The 23,321-nt window shown below is 38.8% G+C and overlaps 1 protein-coding gene across 6 annotated transcripts in view; it reads right to left on the bottom strand.

Annotated features, from left to right (window-relative positions):
- The window catches only part of gigyf2 (GRB10 interacting GYF protein 2), a 207,024-nt gene that overhangs the window by 166,592 nt on the left and 17,111 nt on the right, over positions 1–23,321 (bottom strand). For all 6 annotated transcript variants that reach the window (XM_072572842.1, XM_072572845.1, XM_072572847.1 and 3 more), the window contains exons 2-3: positions 12,996–13,057; positions 11,525–11,654 (exon numbers count right to left, since the gene is read on the bottom strand). In XM_072572842.1, coding sequence (XP_072428943.1) covers positions 11,525–11,654; positions 12,996–13,036 — 171 coding nt within the window. In that variant the 5' untranslated portion in view covers positions 13,037–13,057. The remainder of the gene's footprint in view (positions 1–11,524; positions 11,655–12,995; positions 13,058–23,321) is intronic.

Here is a 23,321-nt window from a genome sequence, read left to right as displayed (position 1 = left end):
GGGCAGGCTAAACAAAGACATGCATGGGAATTCCTAGAGGCCTGCCATTCAAACCAGAACTCTATCAACACACATGAATTTGGACCCCATTTACCAACCTTTCAGAAAAACCACCAAAGTGTTATCACGCACCACAACAGACCAAGACACATAAATAGAACGCAGGACAGTATACCAGTGCTTCAATTGAAGGTCACCAATGATGTTACCTAGCACAGTGTCGAAACATCTGAAAACAAATCTTCCAGCTCAGTGAGCAAACTTAAAACCTGAACCACAACCTTGACAAGGTAAAACAGCAAAGCAGCAGTGAGGGAAACGGCAATCAAAGTGACGCAGGAACATACGGAGGATACAAACTTCAGGGCACACCTGCTGATGCAGCTAGAGGTTACTAAAGTAATACACAGACAGAATTAAAGGTAGTCTGAATGCAAACAGCATTCTTACAAGTTAAATAAATCAATGACATATTCAGCCAGAGAACGTTTAATAAGGGATCAGAAAGTTGAAGGGGTATTCAACATTTAGTAAGCATAGGCAAAAGATCAAAACATTAATGAGAGAATCTTAGATCAGAAAATCATAATATACAGTCAGTTTGGGAGAAGCTAAGACACAGAACGGGACAGCAAGTGTGTAGTTGTGTACAGGTCATTACCAACAGTAGTTGGAATGTAGGACCTAGTATAAATTAGGAAATAAGAGTAAATAATAAATATGGGGGATCTCAATAATTGTAGAATTTTATATTTGTTTGAGAGTAGAAAGAGGAATGCTCTGGTATCCAAAACATGAAAAGTGATGGTTCTGGCAAAGGTAGGATGTTATTCTGCTGTGTTTCAAAATCTTTTGAATTGGTTTGTTCTATTTCATCTTCATTACTTTTATACAATAAATTTTGCTTTATTTTTAAAGTTAAACATGCAGCCTTGCGCACTTCTGTTCCACTGAAAGACCACTATGTTAATTTAAAACTAAATGATCCATCAAGCCAGATTTCAGGCTGGGATCTGACTTGTCAATAGCGACATGAGCTGGGATATCAAGTGCCTGTTCTTGCAGGATTTGATTTCATTGGATTTAAGAAGGATCTGTGAGATAAAGATCATGGCACAAATTTTGAAGATGGCTTTCAATATTGTCAGTTTGCTGAAAGTGCAAGATTTATAGGTGGATTGAAATATCTGGTTACAGTTAAACTAAGAACATTAGCAGACAAATTGAAGGCAAAAGTAAAGGTGTAGTAAGGAGATTCTTCATGCGATTATTCAACATTTAGAATTGGAGTAAGGGAAACATGAAATTGAGATGTCACAGCCAAAAGTAGGTAAGACATAGCTAGAAATGAAAATCTTGAGTTGGAGAAAAAGAAATGAAAATACTTGAGTTCAAAGAAAAACAAAGGAAGGAGGAATTTTAAAAACTTGAACCCCAAAGAGACAGGGCTATTAGACATGATTTGGCCAAAGGAAAGCTAAGAGTAAGGAAAGAAGGTGGAAGTAATTCAGAGGAGGATTCTGATTCCACTAAAACAACAAACAAGCAGGGAAGTTTCCTGACTAACATGGGAACTCTCAGCGATGCAAAAGGTTTCTTTGATTTAGAAAAAAAGCCGGAACCTACAAAAGAATATGACCTTTGTTTTTTGAGCCTGATCAGCTAAATGAGCGATTTTCAAGACTTCTAAAACTTTTAAACCTTAATCTGTTTTTATTTCTGTAAATTTATAATTGGGAATAAGGTAAGGACAACTTTTTTTCTTATGTTTATACTGTGATCTGTCTCTTGATTGATTTTTTAGTAAGGATTGGTATTAAATTATTCCAAAGTGATAGTGAGGAAAAAACCTCAGGCTGATACAGTAGATAGGTGCAGCAAGTCCAACCATCAGGCAGACAAGAGCTTGGCAGAGAATGAGATAAACTGATAAATTAAACTGAATTTATTTCAACGAAAGAGACGAACCGGGCAAGTATTGAACTCAGGGCATGGCTGGGAACATGGGACTGGGACAACACAGCTATTACAGAAATGTAACTGAGGGAATGGATAGGTCTGGCAGCTTAACGGTTCCAAGGTTGAGTTGAGTTTTAAGAGGATAGAAAGGGAGGCGAGAAAAGAGGGGCAAGAGGCATTTTTGGTTGGGGGAACGTTATGCTGTACTTAGGCAGGATATTCCTGGGAGATCATCCAATGAAGTTATATGGGTGGAACTTAAAAATAAGAAGGGGATGATCACCTTGTTGGGATTGCATTATAGGTCCCCAATAATCATTGGGAAATTACGAAGCAAATATGTAAGGGGACTTCATATATCTGTAAGGAAAAAAAAAAGTTTTAATAGTACAGGGATTTTAACTTTCCAAGCATTGACTGGGACAGTGTTCAGAGCTTAAACAGGGAGGAATTTGTTAAGTGTGGATAAGAAAACTTTCTTATTCATTATGTGGATGTATCTAGAGAAGGAGCAATACTTGACGTTCTGCTGGGAAATAAAGCAAGGCAAGTGACTGAGGTGTCAATGGGGGAGCACTCTGGCAAGTGATCATAATTCTATTAGTTTTAAAATAGTTGATAGAACTGATCAAAAAGTCAAAGTTCCAAACTGGAGTAAGGAAATGTTTGACAGTATGAGGCAGGAACTTTCAAAAGTTGTTTGGCAGAGGCTATTTGTAAGTAAAAGGACGGTTGGGAATTGCAAGGCCTTTAAAAATGAGATGATGAGAGCTCAGGAGATAATATGTTCCTGTTAGGGCGAATGACAAGGCTGGCAGGTGTACGGAATGCTGGATGACTAGAGAAATTAAGGCTCTAGTCAAGAAAAAGGAGGCAGGCATCAGGTATTGACAGCTGGGAGCAAGTAAATCCCTAACAAAAAGAGTATAAGAGCAGTAGGAGTATACTTGAGGGAAATCAGAAGGGCAAAAAGGGGACATGAGACAGCGTTGGCGATTCCAAAGAGATTCTACAAATACATTAAGGACAAAAGAATAACTAAAGAAAGAATGGGACCCCATAAAGATCAACAAGATCATCTATGTGTGGAACCACAGGAGACTGGGGAGATACTAAGTGAATATTTTGCATCAGTATATAATATTGAGAAAGCACATGGAAGTTAGGGAAGATTGGGGAGAAAAACAGATGTCTTGAAAAAAGTTCATATTACATAATAGGAGATTCTGATGTTAAAATACAAAAGATAGATAAATCCCTGGGACATGATCAGGTGTTCCCAGAGTTTTGTGGGAAGCTAGGGAAGTGATTGCTGGGTGCCTCACTAAGATATTTGCAATATCGATAGCGATGGGCAAGGTGCCAGAAGACTTGAAATTGGCTAATGTGCTTCCATTATTTAAGAATGGCTGTAGCAAAAAGCCAGGGAACCATTGACCGGTGAGCCTGATGTCAGGGGTAGGTAAGTTGTTGGAGGGGATTCTGAGGGAAAGATTTACATGCATTTGGAAAGGCAAGGACTGATTAGGGATTGTCAGCATGGCTTTGTGCATGGGAAGTTGTGTCTCACTTGACTGAGTATTTTTGAAGAGGTGTCAAAGAAATTGACGAAAGCAGAGTGGCAGACGTTGTCTATATGGATTTCAAAGCATTCAACAAGGTTCTGCATGGTAGACTGGATAATAAGGTTAGATCACATGCGATCCAGGGGAGCTAGCCAACTGGATGCAAGATTGGCTTGAAGGTAGGAGACAGTGTGGTGGTGGTGGACTGTTTTTTGGACAGCTGGCCTGTGGCCAGTGGTGTACCACAAGGATCAATACTGGGTCCACTGCTTTTCATAATTTTATATAGATAGTCTGAATGTGAAGACAAGAGATATGGTTAGTAAGTTTGCAGATGACACCAAAATTAGTGGTGTAGTGGACAGTGAAGAAGATCTCAGAGTACAACAGGACCTTGATCAGATGGGCCAAAGAGGGGTAGATGGAGTTTACTTTTGAGAAATGTGAGGTGCGGCATTTTGGTAAGGCAAATCAGGACAGAACTTATACAGTTAATGACAGGACTGAAAGAAGTGTTGCTAAACAAAGAGATCTGAGTTGCAGGTGAATAATTCCTTGAAAGTGGAGTTGCAGGTGGACAGGGTAGTGACACGCTTGCCTTCACAGGTCATAATACCGAGTTTAGGAGTTGGGATGTCATGTTGTGGCTGTACAGGATATTAGCGAGATGACGTTTAGAACGCTGTACAATTCTGGTTACCCTTCATCAGGAAGGATGTTGTTAAACTTGAGCGCGGAAAAGATTTACAAGGAGCATTTGAGCTGTAGGGAGAGGCTGAACAGGCTGGGTTTTTTTCCCTTGAGCATCAGAAATTGAGGGCTGACCTTATAAAATCATGAAGGGCATGGATAGACAAGGTCCTTTTTCTAGGGTAGGGGAGCCCAAACCTAAACAGCATAGGTTTAATGTGAGAGAGGCAAGATTTAAAAAAGGACCAGAGGGGCAATTTGTTCATGCAGAGAGTGGTGCATGTATGGAACAAGCTGCCAAGAAAGTGGTGCAGACAGATACAATTACAATACTAAAAACGCATCTGGATGGGTATATGAATAGTAAGAGTTTGCAGAGGTACGAACGTAATGCTGGCAAATGGAACTAGGTCAGATTAGGATGTCTGTTCGGCACAAATGAGTTGGATCAACCAGTCTGTTTTCAAGTTGTATAACTCTATGAATCTATGACAATAAGAAACAAACCTAAATCAGACATCTGTAGAATTTGCAAGGGGACAAAGTAATGCCATGAGATCAGTGGCTTTGATCACTAAAGAGAGAGAAAAATTGAGAATGTAAGGGAAATTATGATATGGAAGAAGTTCGAAATAGCAGATAGAAGAGGTATTCTCCTGAAGAGGAGTCATACCAGACTCAGAACATGAACTCGATTTCATTCTCCACAGACCGGCTGAGTTTCTCCAGTATTCTGTGTTTCTTTAAGATTTTCAGCACTAGTAGTATTTTGTTTTTATTCAAAATATTGAGTCACACTGGAGCAAGTCAGTCACTGTTGCTGGCTGTTGACACTATTTATCTTCTAGAGAGGAAAATGAAGCATAAAAAGATTGAGTGTTGGCATTTGCGGAGGTTACAAACCAGGCTCACTATACAGAGCTGGATTAGGAGACAATTAGTTAACAATCAAGTCTTGTAGGAGTACTTTAGCAATTTCCGATGGAAGGAACAAATTTTAATTTTGGGAAATAACTTGGCAGATTCAAGAACACCAGTCACACTAGGCATGTTTGAATAACTAGTAGAGGTAAAAGAAATCGAAACATGGCATGAGGAATACCTTGGATTGCTTCCTGGCTGTGTTGCAACTGGATCTCAAGTTTCAAAGAATTAGACAGGAAGAAGAGGTGGTGATGAAACAGGGATATGATTCAGAAATTCAGTTACATTTTTAAAGAATACATGTTTTGAAAATGAAACTAAAAAAAAGAGAGAATGAATCTGATATGTTAAGCTCATCATCTTTACAGAAATGCACCATGCCGATTTTTAACTGAAAGAGTTACACCAAATTGACTGGATGTTATTACTTCAAAGACAAAGTACTAGTGAGGAAAAGGGAGCCATTAAAGTAACAGCCAATGAAAAATAGGCAGTGGTCCATCAGGTGGCAAGCCATCTTCAAATTGTAACAAAATTTGCAAGTGACTCTCAAAATTCCAATGGTAAGTCAGCCAGGCAATGGGGAAAACATTTCTATTGGCTAAGATGAGATAAAATATATCGTCAAACTTTGCCAGATATGTCATACACGTCAGGTAATGGGGTAATCCCAAATAGTTAAACCTACACCTTCAATTTGATACCAGTCTTCGAAGAACAATTTAACAGGGTCTCAAAATTGTGCATAATCTACACCGATAACCAGGAATGGAAATAAATATCTTTTAACAATGACAAATGCTTCTACAAGATGTCCTGAAGCAGTGCCTGCTAGAAAAATGAGTGTAAAGTGTCACTGGAAAAGTGCTCATTTTTTTCAAAATGAGGTATGGATTACCCCAATCAGATTAAAGTTGAAATTTTACACAAATATTCAAAGAAATTACCAGTAATTTAGGAATAAAACAATTTACATCTTCTGCCTGTCAAACACAAAATTTCAAAGGCACTGGAAAGATGGCATCAAACTTTGAAGATTATGATTAGAACTCTGTCAATAACATCCTTGGGATAAGAGAATTCCTTTGTTACTGTTTGATATTAGGATCAGGATTCCATCCTTTTGAACTACTTGATTGTTTATTTGATTAAAGAGAAATTGATAAATCAAAGTTGAGACTATGCTGCCAGCCTGAGCTTTGAATTTCAAAAGGGACTGACCACAGCATGCAAGTTAGCCAAAAAGCACTAGAAGGGTGCTGAACATGTAAATTGGAACAGATTAAAGGGGAATTTAAACTTTTGAACAGATGCGTGTGCCAGTGGAAAAAGGGGGATTGAAGGATTTTAAAAAGCATGTTTTAAAGGGCTGTGCATTCACTGAGCCAGAGTTGTACATGGAGTGAGGAAGAAAGAGATAGCGACTTGATCAGCATCTAAAAGTTGGAATTTTTTGATGGGAAGAATGGGTAAGGGCAAAGAGCAAAACAAGCTACACAGTGGTTAGCACTGCTGCCTCACAGCACCAAGGACCCGGGTTCGATTCCAGCCTTAAGTGACTGTTTGTGCGTGAAGTGTGCACAGTGTCTCAATCTCTACATGGGTTTCTGATGAGTGGCTGGTTTCCACCTACAGTCCAAAGATGTGCAGGTTAGGTGGATTGGCCATGCTAAATTGTCCCATAGTGTCCAGGGGTGAGAGGCTAGGTGGATCAGCCATGGTAAATATGGGTTAATACAGACTGGATTGGGGGATAGATCTGGGTGGAACAGAGGGACAGTGCAGACTCGATGGATCTTATCAAATTAAAAACTATGTAAATTAAGCAGTGAGCACTCTAGATGGAAGAAAGAAGCAACAAGTGTGTCATGTTAAAAAGATGATGGGATCGATACGCAGGAGAAAATAAATTTACAATAATCACAGGCATTGAAAGCAAAATAAAAATCAGAATAATTGAAGAATCAAAAATTGAAAGTTAAAATATTGACCCTTTTCAGCAATCAGATGGGATAATTCAGACATATTTAGAAGTTTATATAGCTTATATCTTCCAGATAATGTTCAATGTGACTTACAAAGATGAGAATCAAATTGGCTTACATGCATTGGCCAAAAATAAAATTTTTTTTGACTATTCATGATGTTGATATAGCAAATGCTTTATCTATAAAGCAACATCCTTAAACTCAAACCAGAAAACTGAACTCAAGAATGGAAGGACATTAAGACCATGACATTATTAAATCTAGTGCTCATAGCTAGAGTTCACTTACTGCAATGGTGCCAAAACCACAACAATTCTTTTTTACCTATCAAAGGCAACATGGTAACAAAAGTAGAAAAATATCCTATTCCAAGACTGGAGGATAGAAGTAAACAGACTGAACACATGGTTCATAACCAAAATCTAAATGGATATTGGCAAGTTCCATTGACTGATACAGCCAAAAAGAAAACTGGCTTTGATAATACCGGATGGAAATTACCAATAGAAGATCATGCTGTTTGGAATGAAAAAATACACAGTTCGAACTATTATCAATAGTTAATAAGTTTATGTAACTGTGCATTTTACATAAATGATTTGGTTTGCTTTCAGTCAAGTGTGCAAAGAACATTTACACTATCTGACTGAACTGTTCGATCAGCTACAAAAAGTCAAGTAGTTATAAATCCAGATGAGTGAACTTGTCAAAGCAAAAGTGACAATTTGGCCAACTGTGGGATAAGGACAAGCAGCACATCATGAAGTGAAAGCACGCACTATTTTGGATTATTTTCATTTCATTTCATCTTCTGTATTTTTTGATGGAGACTGAAATGGAAAATGGAATGTTTTAAAAGGGATTGAGAAAGGACTGACTGAATTTTTAAAAATAAGATGTCGAAACTCATTGTGTAGGGTGCTTATACTGCTCCTTTACTCACAAAATAGCTGAAGCTGTTTGTAGACAGCCCAAGACCAGAAAGTGCATGCAGTGCAGGATATGGCAGTCAACAAACTGGCAATTGAACAGTTTACAACAAATTTACATTCCTTTCAGAAAGGAATCACCAGCCAGAAAAGTGATCCAACCATGACCAACGTAAAAGTGAGCTGAGGGCTCATGCCCAAAATGTCGATTCTCCTGCTCTTAGATGCTGCCTGACCTGCTGCGCTTTTCCAGCAACACATTTTCAGCTCTGATCTCCAGCATTTGCAGTCCTCACTTTCTCCTAACGTAAAAGTGAACATTGTATTAGAACAAAGAGGCTCGGAATATTGCCAAAATGGTACTAAGTTGGCAGCTTGAGAACATTCTTAAGACCATAAGAAATAGGAGTGGAAGTAAGGCCAATCGGCCCATAGAGTCCACTCCGCCATTCAATCATGGCTGATGGGCCTTTCAACGCCACTTACCCACACTCTCCCCGTATCCCTTAATTCCTTGCGAGATTAAGAATTTATCAATCTCTGCCTTCAAAACATTTAATGTACCGGCCTCCACTGCACTTCATGGCAGTGAATTCCACAGGCCCACCACTCTCTGGCTGAAGACATGTCTCCTCATTTCCGTTCTAAATTGACCCCCTCTAATTCTAAGGCTGTGCCCACAAGTCCTAGTATCCCCACCTGACAGAAACAACTTCCCAGCATCTACCCTTTCTAAACCATGAATTATCTTGTAAGTTTCTATCAGATCTCCCCTCAACCTTCTTAAATCTAACGAATATAATCCCAGGATCCTCAGCTGTTCATCATATGTAAGGCCTACATTCCAGGGATTATCCGTGTGAATCTCCACTGGACACACTCCAGTGCCAGTATGTCCTTCCTGAGGTGCGAGGCCCAAAACGGGACACAGTATTCTAAATGGGGCCTAACTAGAGCTTTATAAAATCTCAGTAGCACCTCACTGCTTTTATATTCCAATCCTCATGAAATAAATGACAACATTACATTTGTTTTCTTAATCAGGAACTCAACCTGCAAGTCGACCTTTAGAGAATCCTGCACTAGCACTCCCAGATCCCTTTGCACTTCGGCTTTATGAATTTTCTTACCGTTTATAAAATAGTCCATGCCTGGGTTCTTTTTTCCAAAGTGCAAGACCTCGCATTTGCTCACATTGAAATTCATCAGCCATTTTTTGGACCAATCTCCTAAACTATCTAAATCTTTTTGTAGCCTCCCCACCTCCTCAGTACGACCTGCATGTCCACCTAATTTTGTATCATCGGCAAACTTCACCATAATGCCCCCAGTCTTTTCATCGAGATCATTTATATATTAAGTGAACAGCTGCGGCCCCAACACTGAACCCTGCTAGACACCACTTTTCACCAGCTACTATTCCAAAAAAGAACCTTTTATCCCAACTCTCTACCTTGTCAGACAGCCAATCCTCAAACCATGCCAATAGCTCGCATCGAACACCATGAACCCTCCCCTTACTCAGCAGCCTCCCGTGAGGCACCTTATCAAAGGCCTTTTGGAAGTCTAGGTAGATAACATCCACTGGGTTTCCATGGTCTAACCTACTTGTTACCTCTTCAATGAATTCTAACAGGTTTGTCAGGCACTATCTCCCCTTACTAAATCCATGCTGACTTGTTCTAATCCAACCCGCACTTCCAAGAATTTAGAAGTCTCATTCTTAACGATGTATTCTAGAATTTTACCGACAATGAGGTTAGGCTAACCTGTCTATAATTTTCCATCTTTTGTCTTGATCCTTTCTTGAACAAGGGGTTTACAACAGCGATTTCCAATCATCTGGGACTTTCCCTGACTCCAATGACTTTTGAAAGATTACAACCAACGCCTCCACTATTTCTTCAGCCACCTCCCTCAGAACTCTAGAATGTAGCCAGGAGATTTATTAGTTTTTAGATCTTTTAGATTATCAAGTACTTTCTCCTTTGTAATGATCACCATACTCAATTTTGCTCCTGACTCTCCTTAATTGTTGGGAATATTATTCATGTCTTCCACTGTGAAGATTGACATACAGTACTTATTAAGTTCTTTACTTATTTCCTTATCTCCCAGCACTAGCCTTTCAGCATCAATTTGGAGCAGCCCAATCTCTACTTTTGCCTCTCTTTTGTTTCTTATGTATTGAAAGAAACTTTTATTATCATTACTAACAGTCAGAGATGACCAAGAAACTTAAGCAAATAAACCGTAATTTAAAGTAGCAACAAACATAATAAAGAGACAATAAGAACTTAGATGTATGAAAAGAGAAGATTAGCAAGACAATTTTGGGCACATTGCAGGCAGAAAACAAGACAACAATTTATAATGGGACATAAGGCACAGAAACTAGACAAACACTTGAAGCTTGCATTCACAAAGGAAGGTTAAAAAATCCTCTCAGAAATCCCGGAGAATTTAGGGACTGGTCAGAATAAGGGCCTAAATAAAAAAAGTTTGAGATTTTACTGGGAAGGAGAGGAGGAGGAATTTCTTTACTAAAATTGTTGTGAATCATGGAATTTGCTTCCTCGGAAGGCTGTAGAAGATCATGTTGAAGATAGAAATCAGTAGCTTTCTAGATTCCAGTGACAAAGGACATGGAGGTAGCATGGAAAAATAGCATTGAAATACAAAATCAGTCACGATCTAAGTAAATCATGGGGGCGGTTTGATGGGCTGAGTGACCCACCTCTGCTCTTATTTCTTATTTTGCTGTAGATTTTAAAATTTATGTCTTAAATGTAGCAGTCATTTAGTATACAATTCTACATTTGCTGATTATTTGTAGTCTTTTCAAACACAAATGTTAAAAAACCAAGCATGTTGATGCTTCCTACTATTAGCTAACTATTAGCATGGGAAGAATGCAACCAGTGAACGTTCATTGTTCATTAATTTAACCAAGCCATCAGATCAAATTGAGTTGAGGGAAGAGGAAGACTTCAGGGTGCAACACTGATTTAGACAATGGGACATTGACTACTAGAAACAAATTATCAGTCCACTTGCAGGACAAACCTGATCTACTATTGTTAACCAAGTATTTTAATTTACAAGAACGTAAGGCTGCTTTCCATCAGATACACACAACTGGTGATGATTTAACCAGACACAGTCACTACACCTCAGGCAAGGGGACAGGTTGAGAAGGAGCATTCTTCATAGTTATTTACATCCAATACATATATTCAAATGCCATGTTTTCCCAAAGCCAAAAGATAAGTTTTACATTCCAAAATAAGGATCCCTTCCTAAGAATATGTGCTCAATATGTGCCATGGAAGAATTTGAGACTAAATATTTAAGAGACAGTCCAGAAATTAAATCACAAAAAGAAATAAGAATGTTTCCAACCAATTCCATCAGTTATATCCATTTTTAACATTCACCATTCAATTTACTAGATCTTGCCAAGATATACCTTGAGATCCTTTACATAAAGTGCTAGCATTTCTTCTCGTCCGTAACGGTAATCTGCTAATTTATACTTTGGCAATGCTGGTGAGAGGGGTGGGGAGGTAATACTCCCACCACTTGACAATGCACGAAGCCTGCAAGAAAAAAAGAACATACTTAAAACACTCTTTAGCTTCTTCTATTTGTCATAATCTAAAATTGTAACAATCTCAACAAGCAACAGTAAATGCATTATGCCACAAGCAAAGAAACCAGCCCACTTATGTTTAGTTACAATTGAGGGCCAATACAGCAGCCCAAAAACAAGCAACAATTCAAGGTTCACAATCTGTTGTTTCTCCATTCAAAAGTATCACTATCTGAAAATATCCTGTTATCCATCAGTATTATACACTGGTTTTGACAAATGAGGATGCATCCTATTTCAAATGACCTTCATTCCAATAATACAAGATCAACGCCATCCTTAACAAACCAGCCTGTGATTGACAGCCCATCCAGTACCAGACTGTACCATTTACAAGATTAACTGCAATAACTCTCCAAGGCTCTTTCAATAGCATCTACCATACCCAACAGCAGCAGATACACAAGAACAGTAGCAATTGCAATTTTCTGCCTAAGCAACACACCATCCTAATTTGGAAATGTATTGCTCTTCCTTCACTGGTGCTGGGTTAAATCCTGGAATTTCCTTCCTCTCAGTAGCGTGGGTGCACCTACAATAAGCCAAGGCCCTCTGCCAACAACTCAAGGGCATCTTAGGATGAGCGACAAATGCTAGCTTTACCAGTAATGCTCATTCCTGCCCATTCAAGGTTATGTCTTGCATTAACACTACAGATTAATCAAAGTGTCCACTATAACTTGGTAAGCAGGTGTAATGTTGAAGTAGTCTCTAGCATTACTAAGGTTCCTGATGAAGGGCTTTTGCCCGAAACGTCGATTTCGCTGCTCCTTGGATGTTGCCTGAACTGCTGTGCTCTTCCAGCACCACTAATCCAGAATCTAGCATTACTAAGTCATTTTATTTTCGTGACTGAAGGAAAGGCAAGCACAACACGAAAATGCATAGAACCCTCACTAAATTGGAGTTAAAGATGTTAAACAGTACTGCTATTTCTTGTAAAATTTACAAAGTTGCATGTTCTGACAGTTCCAAAATGATAGAAACTCGAACTTGATTTGACTCCAGCCTTTGATCAATTGAAAGCCAGTCAGAATGTTCTCTGCAGATTAGGTAATCCTAAAATATGAAATTCTCAACTTCTATCAACATCATCAGTCTGAATAAATACATGTTACATTTTTTGAATACACATTTTCTCAGCACAGAATGATCAAGAGTTGGAATACAAAATGCAATTCTTCCTTTAAAATGAGACTACCATTCACTCTGTTAACAGTCATGTTTTCAGAATAATATAAACAAAAACAAAAGATAGCTGATGACAATATATGGAAACATTCCTCACCATTCAGGCCCAAAGTTAAGGGTTTGCGTTTCTGCTGCCATTTTCTTTTCTCTGTCAATTCACTATTGAAATAAAAAACAATTAAAAAGTTAGTTACAATTAACTTGTTAAAAGGAATCCTTTTGTAGCTTAGCTAATAGTACCCTTACATCTTAATTAGAAGACTGCACAAAGTGCCGCAAAACTGGTATTGCCTCATTGTCTACACTGCAGTACTGAGGCAGTAGTTTTTGGAGGCATTGAGCTTGTGTTGAAATGCTAAATCTTTTAGCTTGCTCTGTAGTTCAGGTAGATAAATTTCTAACAATTGTAAAGGGCAGAAAAAATTTGCCAACTATCCTAGCTAACATGCCTTCTGATAAGTTTAAATGGGTTCTGTGATTCTGAAGTGAGGGATTGATAAAATCATCTTTGTAATAAAATTTAAGAAATGGAATAACCTAACAGAAAGAGCAATGGAGGAATCCATAACCACTTCTGAGATCAGCTGATATACATCTGAAGATAATAAATTTAGGATAGGGAGAATAACATTTTGTGGCTAACCAGTTAACCATTATGGATTTTAGTTTTCACAAAATGATCAGAGTATTTCCCCCAAGAAAGATCACTACTTCAGAAGTAATTCAGTGGATGATGATATAGATATATCTTTTTAGATTTGAAAAAGTGAGCTTGCCCTGAACTTTTACAAGATGATATCAGAGACAAGATCGTGGCTGATCTTTTGCTTCAAAAAGAATTTTCCCACATTACTTCCATAGCCATAATATCTTTAACATCAACAAATCTATCAATTTCAGTCTTGAATATACTCAATAACAATCGGCATTGCCTTAAAGGGTAGAGAAATTCAGTGATTCATTATCCCTAGAAAAATTCCTCACTTCATCCAAAAATGGCCTCCTCTTATTCTGAGATTGAGACTCCAATGCTAGATCTCATTCTTACTTCCTGATGGGGCCCAAAAGAATATTGCATGCTTCCATGACGTCATCTTTCATTCTTTTAAACTCTACAGAATATAACCTCGTCTCAGGCTTTCCTCATTAGGAAAGTTCAGCCATGCCAGGAATCATTCTGGTGAACTCCCTCTATGTAAAAAAGATAACCTTTTTCAGTTAATCAGACTAAAACTGCACAGTTCTCTTGTAATAAAGGAAAGCATGTCATTTGCCTTCCTAACTGGTTGTTGCATTTACCTATTACCTGTGTGACTGATGGACAAGCATATTCCAGGTTCCTTTTCAGAGAATCAATGCAGTTTGGAAACAGGCCATTCGGCCCAAGACCACAGTGACTCACTGAAGAGCACCCCACCCAGGCCCAACCCCCTTACCTTATCCCTGTAACCCTGTATTCCCCATCGCTGACCCAGCTAAACTACACATCCCTAGCCACTATGAACAATTTATCATGGTTAATCCACCTAACCTGCACACCTTTGGACTGTGCGCAGTAACACATGCAGACACAGGGAAAACATGCCAACTCCGCACAGACAGTTGCCCGAGGCAGGAACTGAATCCAGGTCCCTGGTGCTGAGAGGCACTCTCACATTACAATAGCGTTTTACTACTAAAGTACTACCTGCCGTATCTCCATCTTGTATTCTAACTGCTATATTCTGTCCACTCATTAGCTTGTACGTATCATTTTAAAGCCTCTTGTAGCCTCCTCACAACTCTCAGACCCACCTAATTTTGTGCCATCTGAAAACCTGGAAGTATTCCATTTGGTCTCGAAATCTGAACATTAATAATTGATAAATATATTGAATAGCTAGTGGTTTAGCTGTGATCCACGTGGTACCCACGAGTTACAGCCTTCTAACCAAAGAACAACCATTTGTTCCTATACTTGATTTTCTATCACTGGATAATTCTCAATTCACTTCCACCAGGTGTGATGGTATTTGATCCATATCCTGAGTGCATTAGCGATATTACCATCATTTCCTCCTGAATTAAACAATTATACAACAGCCACCAGTTTAAAAAAACTGCTTACGTAAAATAAAATCAATTTTTTAAATCCAAATGTTGATAGTCATACAGTAATTTTTTCAAGCAGAGAGCTTAATATGTATTAGGCGTCCAAATAAAAAAAAGTGTTCTGTGCATGGCAAAGAGACTGGGAGGGCAGGGTGAGGGAAAGGTAAAAAGAAAAAGAAAGAGATGCTAAGCATCAAGTTTCCAGCATAATTCTTAGCACAATCTGGATTATTTGACAGATAATTTCCAATAATTTCAACATTTCATGTTAGGAGCTGTTTGCACTTATAACAACTTGTGACAAAATGGATGACAAAACATCAAAATTCTCAATGCAAGCACCAACAGGAGTCAAAAATAATTTCTTAGGGGCAACTAAGGAGATAGTAGTGCAGTGACAATGTCACTGATCTATTAACCCAAAGACCCAGTGCTAATGCTCTGGGTGCACACAAATCCCACTCTGGCTGCTGTTAGATTTTAAATTAATCAGTCTGGCATTGAAAACTAGTCTTTGTAATGGCGACTATGACAACTGTTTTCGCTATGAAAACAAATCTGTATTTAAAAAGAAGGAAACCTACTGTCGTCCTGTTTCCCTCCCCTTCAGTTGAAGCATTACGCTTAAACACACAATATATAGTTTTATCTCCTCCATCTTTATTCCTGGCCCTGGAGGGAGACAGAACGATCGCCCATGTGCGCAGGGACATGAATTCTCAGTTTTCTCTCTCAAACAGCAGTTTCTTAATTATATACTCATTTTACAGGGAGGAACATCCAGAGAAGGCAACATACATATTGATTGGGTGACCGTTACAATCAGCGAGTGTCAATAGTAAAGATTAAGCCTTCTGCTGTTACAATGTTTTTAACCTTAACTGGCTTCACATAATGAATACTTCTCACCTTATTAAACTGATTTTACATACTCAATGCTTTCAATATTGTTAAAAAGCTCTACATCATGAATGCTTTTTCACCTTGTTAACCATTACCCTTGCCTACAGCACCCCACTGTCAACTGCAAGTTCTTACCTGAGTCGTGCTCAGCTGAACCTTTTGTTTCACAAAACTTAAAGCTTAACTCTTTCCCTAACTGCTCATACTCGATACATACTCTCATTCCCTCCTTTTATCAATTTGTGATAACCACTGAGATGGCATTACCAGCTTTCATAAGATTCTGACAACCAGTATTTAAGTTATTGATACACAAGATGCAAGATTATAACAACAAAAATTACTAGTCCGTTACAGTAAATACAATTTGAAGAATCCTCTCATGTGGAAAAAAATTCACTCGTAAAGTTCTTAAATTCACAGTCCTTCGTGACCACCCCATCCCCTCAAAGTTGAGTGGAAATGAGCAAGTTCTCCAAAATCTCCTTCCATAAAGTCCAATCTGAAAACAAAATTCAGTCTGTCCTTGTCCACAGATAAATCTGAATTCTTGGATAAGGGCAGTTAAATGCTTCTCAAAACTGACGAGACTTCGATCCTTCCAGAGATCCTTCAGATAGAGGATACCAGTGCATCAGAGTGTATAGTGCAGCAGCTGCAGCAGCAGGCTAGGTGAATGCAGCATTGTTTGCTGAGTGCTCCCACTCTGCTGTTTAATGAAACAAAGCCAACTGGCTGTTGTGATGTTAGCTTGATCAGTGAACCTTCACATCCCTTAAATGATCAAAAGACGTGGTTTAATGTCCTTGGGAAGGCCACTGACAAAAAGCGTACCGACCTCCTCTTCATTGTTATTAGCTTCTCCACTTTCCATGCTCATGACTGGGGAGCTGATTGAATCAGGTTGTGGAGGGGTGGGCCGTGGTCCGAAAGGCATTCTTTACCTGAATGGGGAAACTCAAGAGGATGTTAGCTGCTGAAAGTATCTCTGCATTTCCTCTCTCATTCCTTCCTTGCCAAGGTGGTTATCAGTATAAAGACACACATTTAACTACAATAAATTGTGTCTGCCTATTCCAACATTCTTTGAATTCTTGAAGTATGTTACTCTGTTCACTATTTATGACATTATCCAAGTTTTATACAATCCATAAACTTGGAAACTGTACTGCCTAAACAATTCAGTCATTCATAAATAAATAGTGGCCATAAAATCAAACCCTTGGGTGCCTCCATTCAGATTATTCAAAAGTTATTTTCTTTTAACAAATTGATACTTGGCTAATGTAAAAGCTGTCAGGAAAAGTATTTCAAAAGTCTAGAACAGCAAAACAACAAAATGTTTCCTGTGCTTTAGAAACTGAAGAAGCAGTTTTTAGTTCAGATTTAAATCTCAAATATTCGTGGGAAACAAATGCTGAATATTTAAAAATATATTCTCCAAATAAAAGTGGGAATTACAGTGGCAACTTTGGTAAAAATCAACACCTTCTTTAAATTTGCAATATGAAGAGGGCCAATGAAAACTTAACAATAAATAACAGAACTGAAACAGCACAGCCTCAAGTTCTAATTTTCTCTAGAAATTCTGAACAAAACATCAAGCTAAAAATGCACTACCCTTTTCGTGAGCACGCTGCATTTAAAAAGATATTTTATTACAATACTCATCTGGCTAAAACATGACCACTGACCCAATTTTTTTTTTAAATTGGCATTGTAGAATTTGAAAAAAATCAGGGGCTCAAGGCACTCAACTTGTTTTAAGGTTACAAGTTTGTTAATTTTAAAAAGGACACAATGTTGTACAATTTCAATATAAAACAAAATCTGCCCCATTACATAGCCCACAAAACACACTGAATTGAGAACGTGATTCAAACAAGGCATTACAGTTATTTAAAACCAGTATTCTAACAAATCAAAATTCTTAACGATTAAATAGAATTAAGGAGAATCCAAACGGTTTTAACAAATATAAAGGACAAAAGGGTAACGAGGGAGAGAATAGGGCCCCTCAAAGATCAGCGAGGTGGCCGTTGTGTGAAGCCACAGAAAATGGGGGATATACTAAATGAATATTTTGCATCAGTATTTACTGTGGAAAAGGATAGGGAAGATATAGACTGTAGGGAAATAGATGGTGACATCTTGCAAAATGTCCAGATTATAGAGGAGGAAGTGCTGGATGTCTTGAACGCACAAAGGTGGATAAATCCCCAGGACCTGATCAGGTTTACCCGAGAACTCTGTGGGAAGCTAGAGAAGCGATTGCTGGGCCTCTTGCTGAGATATTTGTATCATCAATAGTCAAGGTAAGGTACCGGAAGACTGGAGGTTGGCAAACGTGGTGCCACTGTTTAAAAAGGGCAGTAAAGACAAGCCAAGGAACGAGATACCAGTGAGCCTGACCTCAGTGGTGGGCAAGTTGTTGGAGGGAATCCTAAGGGACAGGATGTACATGTATTTGGAAAGGCAAGGACTGATTAGGGATAGTCAACATGGTTTTGTGCGTGGGAAATCACGTCTCACAAACTTGATTGAGTTTTTTGAAGAAGTAACAAAGAGGATTGCTGAGGGCAGAGCAGTAGATGTGATCTACATGGACTTCAGCAAGGCATTCGACAAGGTTCCCCATGAGAGACTGATTAGCAAGGTTAGATCTCATCGAATACAGGGAGAAGTAGCCATTTGGATACAGAACTAGTTCAAAGGTAGAAGACAGAGGGTGGTGGTGGTGGAAGGTTGTTTTTCAGACTGGAGGCCCGTGACCCTGTGCTGGGTCCACGACTTTTTGTCATTTACATAAATGATTTGGATGTGAGCATAATAGGTACAGTTAGTAAGTTTGCAGATGACACCAAATTTAGAGGTGTAGTGGACAGCGAAGAGGGTTACCTCAGATTACAACAGGACCTGGACCAGATGGGCCAGTGGGCTGAGAAGTGGCAGATGGGAGTTTAATTCAGATAAATGCAAGCTGCTGCATTTTGGGAAAGCAAATCTTAGCAGGACTTATACACTTAATGGTAAGGTTCTAGGGAGTGTTGCTAAACAAAGAGGACCTTGGAGTGCAGGTTCATTGCTCCTTGAAAATAGAGTTGCAGGTAGATTGGATAGTGAAGGCGGCATTTAGTATGCTTTCCTTTACTGGTCAGCGCATTGAGTATAGGGGTTGGGAGGTCATGTTGCGGCTGTACAGGACCATTGGTTAGGCCACTTTTGGAATATGGTATGCTATTCTGGTCTCCCTCTTATCTGAAGGCTGTTGTGAAACTTGAAATGGTTCAGAAAAGATTTACAATGATGTTGCCAGGTTGGAGGATTTGAGCTACAGGGGAGGCTGAACAGTTTGGGGCAGTTTTCCCTGGAGCAGCAAAGGCAGAGAGGTGGTCTCAGAGGTTTATAAAATCAGAGGGGCATGGATAGGGTAAACAGACAAAGTGTCTTCCCTGGTGTGTGAGAGTCTAGAACTAGTGGGCATAGATTCAGGGTGAGGAGTAAATATATAAAAGGGACCTAAGGGACAGCTTTTTCACACAGACAATGGTGGGTGTATGGAATGAGCTGCCAGAGGAAGTGGAGGTGGCTGGTATAGTTGCAACATTTAAAAGGCGTCTGGATGGTTATATGAATAGGAAGGCTTCAGAGGGACGTGGGCCAAGTGCTGGCAAATGGGGCTAGATTAGGTAGGGATATCTGGTTAGCATGGACAAGTTGGACCGAGGGGTCTGTTTCCATGCTGTACATCTCTATGGCTGACTAGATATAGCTTCTAGCACACACACACACACACACACACACACAGGCATCACACTCAAGCCCAAGTTACGAACTTAAATTGTTTCCACTATAATTCTTAGCACAGTCTGGAATATTTAGGATTTATATTAGCAAAATTGCATCTAACAATGGATGAACTGTTGGTGTGCTCAAGCATGGGCATGCCACCTGCTTCAAATAGTCAAATGAAAATGCTACTTGATTATGGCCATTCAGCCATTGGAACATACTCTTTGGCCCTGAAATGCACATCACTTTACTCATTTACATGGTCAAAGCACCTTTTGGCTGACAGCAGTATTATTATTTGGGAAAATCACTTCTACGTTTACTCCAAAGCAGGAGAATGATATAGCTTGATTCACCCATTGTTTAAATTTGAGATCCTTTCCCCTTCTAAGTAATGTGAGATAGATTAGGCACCGCTTAAGACCAAACTGATAGAAGTTGATTAAGAGAGCCAACATTTATGATATACAGCAAAGTTTGATATGCTAGATCTCAACATCAAGCTTACATGGTAGCTGGGACCCACAATGAGACAAAAGTGCCATGATGTTTCAAGTCTCCTTTTTTAAAAGGTGAAACAATTGATGCAGCCTGAATGGTTGAGATCAAGCTAGCACAGAACCAGGATTTTTAGTTTTGCTTTCAGTAGCTGTTGAGGTTGTGAAAGCTGCTACATCTCTCTCTCTCTCACTTTGCTGCAGCTAAGTTTGGGTTCTCTTTCATATGCAATTCCAGCAGCAGGGAATCTATTTTATCGACTTTACCTTCACCAACAGTGTGCCTCTGGGATATTGCTACAATGGAATAGAGTTTGAATAGTTTATTATTTTGCTAAATATTTCAACAGAGTTAGTTAAGCTAATTTCTTTGGTCTGTATTTTAACTATAGTGTACAAATAAAGTATGTTTTGCTTCAAACTTGGCAGTTTGATCAATTTAATTGCATCTGGAACACACCTTGCACTTGCTTTAAAATTATACAAAGGGAGGCTCAAGGCTATCTCTTTGACAGGTTTTGAGGGGGGTTCGGTCTGGTCCCTAACAGTTGAGGGATATAGGCCAAGTATGGCAAATGTTAACTAGATTAGGTTAGGATATCTGGTGGGCACGGACAAGATGGGCCAAAGGGTCTGTTTCCGTGCTGTACAACTGATTCCAAGTCTTGTAATGGCAAAAAAGAGCTGGATCTAAAATGGATCCCACACAAGTCGTCTGTCTGGTCTGAAGAATCATGATCTATATTGCATTCTTGTTGTTTCTCCATGCCAACGATAGACCATCACCTTCTCATGTTGCATAAATTAGTGTCCCTTTTGTCTAGTCTGCTCCTTGTGTCCTCGTCTAGTTAAAAATTCCAGAATGATTACTCCAAACACCAAAATGGCCATCAGCGTATGTGCAGATGGGCTAACGATGATACTTCACTGCAACATAGCCAGGTTCACCAGGTTGCATGTGCAATTGCTGTGGATAGTATTTACTGTGATAAGCATTCCTTCTGTTAAACAGAGAGTACCTTCAGCACCTATGTCAGACAGCCTATTATTCCTCCTCCACTGCACCAAAAGTTTTCAAACTGACAGCAGAAATCCATTAATCCAGCAAGAGATCAATCACATAAGAGCAGCACATTTCTTTGTGCAGACTAAACTTCTAACAACTTCTTTTCAAGCACTACATTTCATATGTTTTTAATGATCATTGCAGGTAGCGAAGTATTCATAGACTTTAGTGAGTTGACTCTGGATTTCACCTTCTATTGTGATTATAAAGGCAGTACCATTTTTGTTACAAGGAGCTGCTCTTCCTCTGCTGAGCTGTGTTTGCATATCATTGCTGCATCACTTGGTGACATTCACAATAAACACAACTAACTTACAGTAATCAAAATAGAATACTGTATTAAAGGACCAAGTTAAAATTAATTTAATTTAGTTGGTTTTTAGTTTAATTTCTATTTCAGTTTGCAATTAAAAATGATTTAAAGATAAATGCACTTTAAGATTCAACTCTCCAACAAGCATAAACACAATATGCATCAACTGTAATTACTTCATGAAGCAGATTATTTTAACTCTTTTCCTGTTCCACCCCAGTGGAGCACCTTGACATATTTCTGATTTTATCGGGGCTATTTAAATGCAAGGTGTCATGTATTCTATTACGGGGAGATGGTTCAATTGATGATTTTATGCTAGAGAATGATGAATACAAGGAGCCATTGGTCATGTCTAGAGTTCAATCAAACTGTCAGTGGGGCTCTATGAATGCCAAGAAATGTGTTGATATGAAAAGTTCAAATTATAGTTAAAAGGACAGTAAAAAGTACACTGTATTAAAAAACAGTTTGCTGCAGAAAGTAAACATTCTTAATTCAACTTACTACTGTATACCTGCATACATTTCTAGAAATAAAATTTTTCCAAAGTTTAGACTAAACATTTCAAGTTCAGTTAAAGGTCCTTCCATAAACTGAAGGAATCAGAGGTGTCCGTACACAATGTTTATCCTGTTGCAGAAATCAGTTTACTACTGTCATCAGTAACAGACAAAAGAGTAAGATGGATTTTTGAAAGTGATTAAAGAGAATAGCAAAACCACCTGGATAGTAATCTTGGAATAACAGAGGGCAAGCTGCTATACAGGTTAGAACAGCGTTGATAAACTTGCTATTAAATGGCTTGAAGTTGGATATAGAAGGAAAGATTTAGATTCTTAGGTGATTGGAACAAGTTCTATAGCAAGTGAAAGGTGTGAAAACAGGTCAGGTTTCATGTGAACTGGCAATCAGCAGATTGTGGGAATAAACCAGTGGGGCAGGATTTATAATAGCTGTACATAGTGCACTTTAGCAAACAGGAAAAGTTTTGACTGAACTGAAGATTATGAAGGGTGTGAGGTAGGAAGTCAGTCAGAAGTGGGTAGCAATGGCTGTACAGAAATAACATACGATGTGGCAGTGCCAGTTTTGGACTGGGGTGGACAAAGTCAAAAATCACAAGACACCGAGTCATAGTCAAACAGGTTTATTTGCAAACACAAGTTTTTGAGTTCTGCTCCTTCTTCAGTAAGTAAATTCTGTGTCCAATATATCCTCCCTCACTAGCACCCGGAAGAGGAGAACTCCAAAAGCTTGTGTTGTCAAATAAACATTTTCTAGGACTATAATGCAGTGTCATGTGATTTTCTTATAGAAATAATACAAGCATAGAAAAGGGTGTCAACAGATGAGTACAGATAGATCATGACAAACAAGGGTAGAGATCACACTGTCTTCATTTAAAGCATTAGGGTCAGAAACTGAGCTGAGCTACAAACAGCGTGCCCAAGTTATATATGGCAGTTTAGTCAGATAGAGTACAAAGTTTAAAAAAAAGAGGTATATTGGAGTTGGTGGCTAATTTGAAGAAAAACTAGAAATGATACAAACTTTAGGCTACTTTTTTTCTATATTCACAAATGTTACAGTAGGAGACCATTTAGCCTATCATGTCTCTACTGACTCTCCAAATGAGCACAAATTCCCTTTTCCTCTTTTCCACATTATTCCTTCCGAAACTCATCATCTAATGCCTTCCTGAATTGTGCCTGCCTCCAACACATCCAGGTAGTGCACTTCAGTGCTACTCATTGTGTG

Source organism: Chiloscyllium punctatum, chromosome 6 (genome assembly GCF_047496795.1).
Source record: "Chiloscyllium punctatum isolate Juve2018m chromosome 6, sChiPun1.3, whole genome shotgun sequence".
Lineage (NCBI taxonomy): Eukaryota > Metazoa > Chordata > Chondrichthyes > Orectolobiformes > Hemiscylliidae > Chiloscyllium > Chiloscyllium punctatum.
The sequence above is the reverse complement of the archived record's forward strand: the minus strand, read 5'-3'. Positions and strand labels throughout refer to the sequence as shown.